Raw genomic sequence first — 7,345 nt, forward strand, 5'->3', positions numbered from 1 at the left:
CAAAATAGCAAATTTTATGACAAAAAAATTCTACCAAGGCTTGTTTATGGCATGACTAGGTACCAATGGGAAAAGGCCTGTAGCCTGTAATTCTAATATTAATTATATTCATTTTATTCATCTTAAAAAGCAACATTTAAACAAGAACAAAAGAAGCAGTCATTTGGGCCAAATTTTAACAGAGGACTAATATCTGACTACACAAAATAATCCCTGTAAGCTCATCTACCCACCTCCCCCGAAAGTTGATTTTCAACTTCCAAAACTCTCCTGGGACCTCTTCTTTAGGTTTTCGCTTAGATATCATTCAAGTTCAAAATTGTTGGATTTGAAGGGTTTTCCCCAAATAAACATCTAAGCGGCTGCGTTCAAGGCAACGAAAAGACTTGTAAGGCTGGAACATGTTTGTAACTCCAGAAACGTAGGTGAAGTTTGGTGGTTGGGGGGGGGGGCGGGAGATTCCACACCACTTTGCCCGACCTCGAAGCAAGCTTTTGCCAAAGCGCCAGGGGCAGGAAATGTAGCTCCCCACCCCGCATTTCTCTCTGCGCTGTCGGGCCATCCTTTTCCTCCTCGATCAGCGTGCGTGGCAGTCACCCTTCCCACCCCTGCATTATGGAACTCGGGAGGCGGCGCTCGCCGTTGGGCAGGGCTGAGATGAAGCCCGCCTGAATTCCGTGCCTTCCCTCCCGTCTCTCCGTGCCGAAATTGAATGGGGAAGCAGACCCTTCTCCCAGCTCCAGCCGCTTTTCTCCTCGGGCGGCCTCCAAGCGCGCCACAGTGAAGTCTCCATCTCGCTCCGACGCTTTCAGAGTCCAAGAGGGTCAAGGGCGCCTCGCTCAGCTTAAGCATGTCATCCTCCGCGGCCAAACAAAGGAGCAGCAAGAACAGCGGCAACCCCGAAAAGGGGGCCCATTCCAACCAACCCGATGACGTGGCAAAGAAGCCGTCGCCGCCACCGCAGCCCCCGGCCCACTCCAAAGGCAGCAAAGGGGGCTCTCCGCCGTCTGGCGGGGGCAAAGCTGCCTCGTTCTGCAGCTGCGGCGCCATCCTGAACTTTCTCCTGTCCGCGACTTTCTTGGCAGCCGCTGCAGCCTCTGGCTATTTCATCCACCACCTTCTGGGGGAAGTCAACCAGATCAGCCTGAGGCAGGAAAGCTGCACCAGGCAGCGGGAAGAGCTGACCCGTTCCTTTGAAGACGCCGTGCAAAAGGTAGTTGGGAGGATAATACAGAAATAAACATTTCTTCCCTACGGAGGGCCGAGTGCAGCCCTTTCAAGGCCACCGGGTGAGTGGGTGGTGGGGAGTCGGAAGCCGTCCACCATTATGCCCCCCGTTTTGATTGCACCGAACTGTGTGGCGATATTTCGACTTGCTTGAAACGCCGCCAAATTTGCTCGCCTGAAGCAACAGCGCCGAAGAAGGCGGCTTTTTGTATCTCCAAGCGGGTGGCACTTGAGTGTTGTCTTCCCGCGGAGGAAGGTGGAGGAGGCTGCTGATGGGCTCCCTCTCGTTACTTGGGTTGAGAGTGGCGGAATTCGCTTGTGCCAGTTCAAAAAAAAAAAAAAAGCATTTTTCCTCCCAGGGATTTTTTTTTCTTGCAAGCCACGTTTTAGCACGTGTGGTCCATGCGCCGCGAGCTATGCCCAGCATGGCGTTGCAGAGAATAGCTGGCCAATAAAGTTGAAGTTTTCGGGGAGAGAAAAACAACTATTGAGGATTAACAACGGATTGTTTTCTGATAATTTGGAATATCTTTTTAGTCTTCGCCAGACAGTATGGCCGAGAGCGAGAGACAGTGGACGCCAGAGCCTTGCGCAGTTGGGGGTCGCTGGCTTTTCTAGTTTTTCCTGTTTGTCGTAAAAAATCGGGTAATAAAAAAATTACAAGTTTTCTCAGAGCCAATCAAGTAGTATTTACTCTTTCGGAATTGCCCTCAGAGTTGCAGCCACCCAACGTACCTAAGTTTTTGTGAGTCATAACACATACTCGAATCTTGACTACAAAAGTTAACGTTGCAGTGTTTGCAATAAGTACTTTCGGTTGGGTGAAAAATAATTGAATGCTTATTCCGGCTTTTCCCAAAATGGTGCCCTTGGGAGTTACTGGACCAATTCCAATACTTAGATTTATTGAGGAATAAATTGAAATCCACTAACTAGGGAGTGGCCCATTTTGTCTAAAGTGGATTAGAATATTAATTCACTCTTAAATATTTGGATATTTAATTACACATTTTACCTTTTTTTTAAAGAACAAGTCTCCAAGATTTCTATGAACAAATTGCAGATTGCTCAGCAAAGCTATAGAGGAAGTTTGTGGGCCACAGATTGCTCTGTTCAGTAAAGTTTCATCTTTAAGTAATCTAAATCAGTGGTTCTTTTGAGGTGCTGGATTTTCAGTAATTGGCTTCTTAAACTTCTGCTCAAAGGCCACTGGGAATTGTAGTTTTGGGATGAGGAGGGCATAGCTTCACCATATAGTTGAGAACAGTTATTTTATGTAATCACAGAATTATCTTTCAATCTGTTCTGTTTGCAACTAAGGTATAAGACTTAGAAAACCAAAGTTCCTAGGGTTTTTTCAAACTACTTCTTTTAATGTTTTTAGAATTTTAAGATTCCATTATACTGTTCTGTAAGATCATTTTTTTAAAAGTTCACTTAAACAGAGCCAATTTTCTATTTCTTATTAATGAGGAGTTCCAAGAATTTTTTTTACCTGATACTTCCATGGCTTGAAAACTCTATCTAGTACAGTTCTATCTAGTAAAGTTCTATCTAGTACAGAGTTTCTTAACCTACTATGGACTTCCAACTCCCACAATTCCCTGAGCAGTCCACACACTACATATTAAAGCTGCTGAAATTGTGGAAACACTGGTTTAGTGAATTTATGACACAGGTAGATTTGAAATGGGGTGCTCTGTGATTAATCTGTGGTGCAGTACTGTGTGACAGGGTTTTAATTTAAGAATTATGTGCCCAGATTTGTGGTGTATGTACTAAATAGATAAAGCAAATATAAGGTTTTTCAGTAGCACCAAGGTATACCATTCTGCTTGTGTCTCTGTGGTTGAAATTGCCCTTTGGGTTAGGTTGTATTTAGAATCTGCAATGGTTAAAGGAAATGTGTACAACCACCGCCCCCATAGGCAAAGTTTGACACGGCCCAAATTTTCTGTACAGAATGGGTTTATATCGGCTGTGAAAGTGAATGTATTTACCTTCTATATTTATCTCCTACAAAGCAATATGTTTGTAATTGATATCAGCCATAATGTTGTTGGAACTAATGTACTAGAAGCTAGAAGCCTTACAACAGGGAAGTCTATAGCATATCCCTTTGCTCTTTAATAAAGGAAGGACATTGGCCACAATACTAAATACCATCTTGGTTGTTGGATGAGCAGAAAGTCTGCATATAAATCTAATGATAAATCAAAAACAAATTAAAACTATGCTTTGCTACTGTATATATACAGCTATTGGAGAGTAGAGTGCTTAAGTACAGAACACATAATTCAGTGGATTAATTTAGACTACTCGGTGGAAAATAAGATTTGTAGTTTGCCTAATATTTATGTTCTGCAACAGAAAAGCATCCTGAGCACATACATACATGTGGCAATTTATTTGAAATTACAAATGCAATAGTTGCATAATTAAAGGGATACCATATCTAATAATATGGACAACCAGCAAGTAGGAGGAAAAGTTAGTTTCCTGTGTCCCTGTGCTGCCATCTAGAGGTGGTTATGGTTTTTCAGCCCAGATCTGGTAATCCTAATGTTGAAATACTTTCATTGTATTGTAGTATGTGCTTTTCATGCATATTCCATGTGAATCTGCAGCACAAAATCTAGCTATTGGTACAAAATCGGATTACAAACATGTTAGACTCCATTTCAAAAACTGCAGTTTTTTAAATTCTTCCTTTTATTTCCATCAAAATGTTTGATAATGAAAGCTGCTTGGTATAAAAAATACAAGATTGGTAAGAAATAATAATATCACAAGTAGAAAGTTACTAAAACTTTTAATCAGATCACTAAACTATCTTATACAATAAATATTATATATGTATTTAAGTCAATTATTTTGATGCATCATGTTGTCTGATTCTTCTGCTGTTAGTTACTGATCTTCCTATGTAGAACACGATCCATTTCACTAGGCTAACCTTAATGTATTTCTATCTTTCAATTTCTTCTGTAGATGCAGTCTTTACAGTCTGCTTTGGGTGGCTTTGAACTGACACTGAAAAATGCTCAGCAAAAACAAGAGATCACCGAGAAGACCGTCAGACAAGGGGCTAGTGAAATCAATCGCATTGGTGAAGTTCTCCAGAAACTACAAAATGAAATCCTTAAAGATTTATCAGATGGTATTCATGTTGTAAAAGATACCAGAGAAAGAGACTTCACGTCACTAGAAAACACTGTGGAAGAAAGGCTGACAGAGCTCACAAAATCTATAAACGATAATATTGCTGAATTCACACATATCCAGAAACAGAGCCAAGACGAAATCAATGAAGTTAAAAAAAAGGTGGCTTCACTTGGTGAAACAGAAACATACAAGCATGACCTTCAGATCTTGAAAGGCACTGTTGATGAGATGCAGAGATCCTTGAAAGCCAATGGGAAAAGTATAGAAACCTTGCAAAGTGCCTTAGATTTGATGGAATCTGATGTTCTGTCTGAAGTTAAAGCACTTCTCAGCCTTAAACAGGAACATGAGAAGTTTAAAGAAGTAGCTGATACAGAGCACCTTTCGTTACAGGCTTTAGAAGAGAAAGTTCTTAAAGCAGAAGAATCTCTTTCTCATCTTCCATTGGAGCTGAAGAAACTCAGTGATGACTTGATGCACATCAAGTCTTCTGGTGGTATAGAAGACAGCTATGCATTCTCCAAAGATGACATAGAAAGTCTGCAGAAGAGCAATAAAGAATTGGAATCCAGGCTCAGATCTGTAGAAGAGAATGTTCAAGCTCCAACATCATCATTTGCACAGAGCACAGAAGGAACAGAACCTTCTATTTTCAAATATGACACAAAGCTAGCTGCGTTGGAAGAAGGTCTAGGTTCTATCCAGAGTACTATAGAAAACGATATACAATCATTGACCGATACTGTGAGGAGTCTTGGGGAAGCACAGCTCTCAATCTATGGTGATGTTGATGAACTAAGGAGAAGTCTGAATGATCTACCAAATAATGCTGATGCACTCGATCATATCCAGAAACAAGTTCTTGCTTTGCTGGACCAAGAAAAGTCTTCAGTTAATGTAGGGCAGTCTGGAGATAATAAGGCAGAACTCTCTTCTGTTAAAGATTCTGTTGATGAAGTGCGATCTTCTCTTGGTCAGGTAGAATCTGACTTAAAAATGCTTAGGACGGCAGTTGACAGTTTAGTTGCTTACTCAGTGAAAATCGAAACCAACGAGAACAATGTGCAGACAATGAAGGATTCCTTAGATGACATAAGGAATGACTTGGATAGGTTGTTTGTGAAAATGGAAGATATACATGATATAGTTTGAGTATTGAGCTTGTTTTAACTCTGAATTACCAAAAAAAAAGAAAAGAAATTATTTTCCTATCCAAAGGAGCTTTGTTGTTTTGTTGTTGGGGAAGTTGGTGGAATGGAAAAGGAGCTTATTGATGTCTCTGGAAAAAATGTTAAAACAATCCAGTTTGGTAGGTCCTATTATTTCTACTACTTTAATTGCTAGGACAAATTAATTTGTTTATGCAGCTTAATCTGTAGTGCACTGGGTGAGGGTGTGAACCCAAGAAGCAAATTATGGTGGCCATTGCCCTCTTAATTTAACAAACATGGGACTCCATCATACTCAAAAGCTGTCCCATTCCTTTGAAAACTGATATACATATGCATTATATTGCATACATCAGTCTTCTACCATTGAAATAAAGCAGCCAATCATAGAAGGTTCTATGTATTAAAATACACAAAGGGGTGTAATTATATATAATATATAGAGTATTCATATGAAAATTATTGTATGGAATAATTACATTTGAGTTTGGATTCTTCCATGCTCGTCAGCCATTCCACAACAAAATGTAACCATTCCACAACAAACCAAAGGTGCTTTTGATGTGTCCAGAGGCAGTAAACAGGCAATATTGGATAGAACTTTGCCATTATAGTAGTGCCTTCTTTTGGGGCAGTTTACTGTGATGTCAACTGAATTTGCATTTACTATTTCTGCCTAATTCATTGGTGCAAAGATGTATGGGGTCAAGGTAGGGAAATAATAAAACGGGGAAAGATAAGCATGGAACATATCCCCCCGGAACAAAGGGCAATAAAAACAGAATTGTTCACTGCATATAACATTTTTCTTATGATATAACATGCAACAGTGACATCCAATGTTAAGTGCCTTACGGTTTTCCTATTACTGACTTGGATGAAACAAAATTAGGCTTGAGATTGATTATTTAAAAAGTCCACAATAAATTAAAAACTACCTTTGGATTTGAGTAATTCTTCAAAGAAGAGATATTCATAATGTTCATTTTACAGAACCACTGAGTTTTACAGTTGGGAGATTCTTGTTTATCTTCTTTAGAAAATATCACCCTGGTTCTTCTGTTGATTTATACATAATTGTTGAGAAAGATAAACAGACGATGACTGCACAAAGAATGCTTGCAGCATCAGTAGTAGATGTAACAGGTAATCCTCATGAAGGAAGGTGTACAGTAGCCATTTATAACATAAGCAGTGTATTCAATAACTGCTTCTGTAGAGATAAAATGCCTTAAAAACCAGAACTATGCCTTGTATTGAGATCAAGTCATTATTTTTTGGGAGTGCTTTTATTGTCTTTTTTGTGGATCTTGAATGACTGTGTAGTTGGCTGTGAAATAACTTTCTTGGTATGTGTAATTTGAATAAATAAATACTTATTCTGGTTGCAGTCAACCAATTTTTTGTAGTTTTGAAAAAAACAGTAATTAGATAAGGGACAAAACAGACGTAATAATTTGTATTATTAATTTATTTGAGGCCTTAAGTTTTGCTTACTAAATAGCTGCTACTATTTAAACTGTCATGGACTATGTTGGGATTCATACATCTATTCCTACTCATCATTTTTTTTACGTTATTTGTCTGCAAAGCAGCATCACATACAGCTAAACCCAACATAGTAGCATTTTTATACTACAAGAATAGATTGCATTAGACTGCAGGATTATTATTCTGAGAAAATAAATATAATGTAATATATTAGAATATAAAGTATTTTATATCTCTAGTCATGGGATGGATTAGTTAGCTAGTAAAGAGGGTAATGAAATACAGAAGATCAG

General features: G+C 39.3%; 1 protein-coding gene across 1 annotated transcript; it reads left to right on the plus strand.

The window, feature by feature from the left end:
• The first annotated feature begins 561 nt into the window (after positions 1-561).
• LOC113432925 (cytoskeleton-associated protein 4) lies at positions 562-6,956 on the plus strand. The gene is made up of 2 exons (XM_026695204.2): positions 562-1,213; positions 4,219-6,956. Exons 1-2 carry the CDS (start codon positions 851-853, stop codon positions 5,542-5,544), a joined length of 1,689 nt encoding a protein of 562 aa, XP_026550989.1. The 5' UTR covers positions 562-850; the 3' UTR covers positions 5,545-6,956.
• The last annotated feature ends 389 nt before the right edge of the window (positions 6,957-7,345 follow it).

This window comes from Pseudonaja textilis, chromosome 5 (assembly GCF_049901715.1).
Source record: "Pseudonaja textilis isolate UNSWEBS1 chromosome 5, rPseTex1.2, whole genome shotgun sequence".
Classification (NCBI taxonomy): domain Eukaryota; kingdom Metazoa; phylum Chordata; class Lepidosauria; order Squamata; family Elapidae; genus Pseudonaja; species Pseudonaja textilis.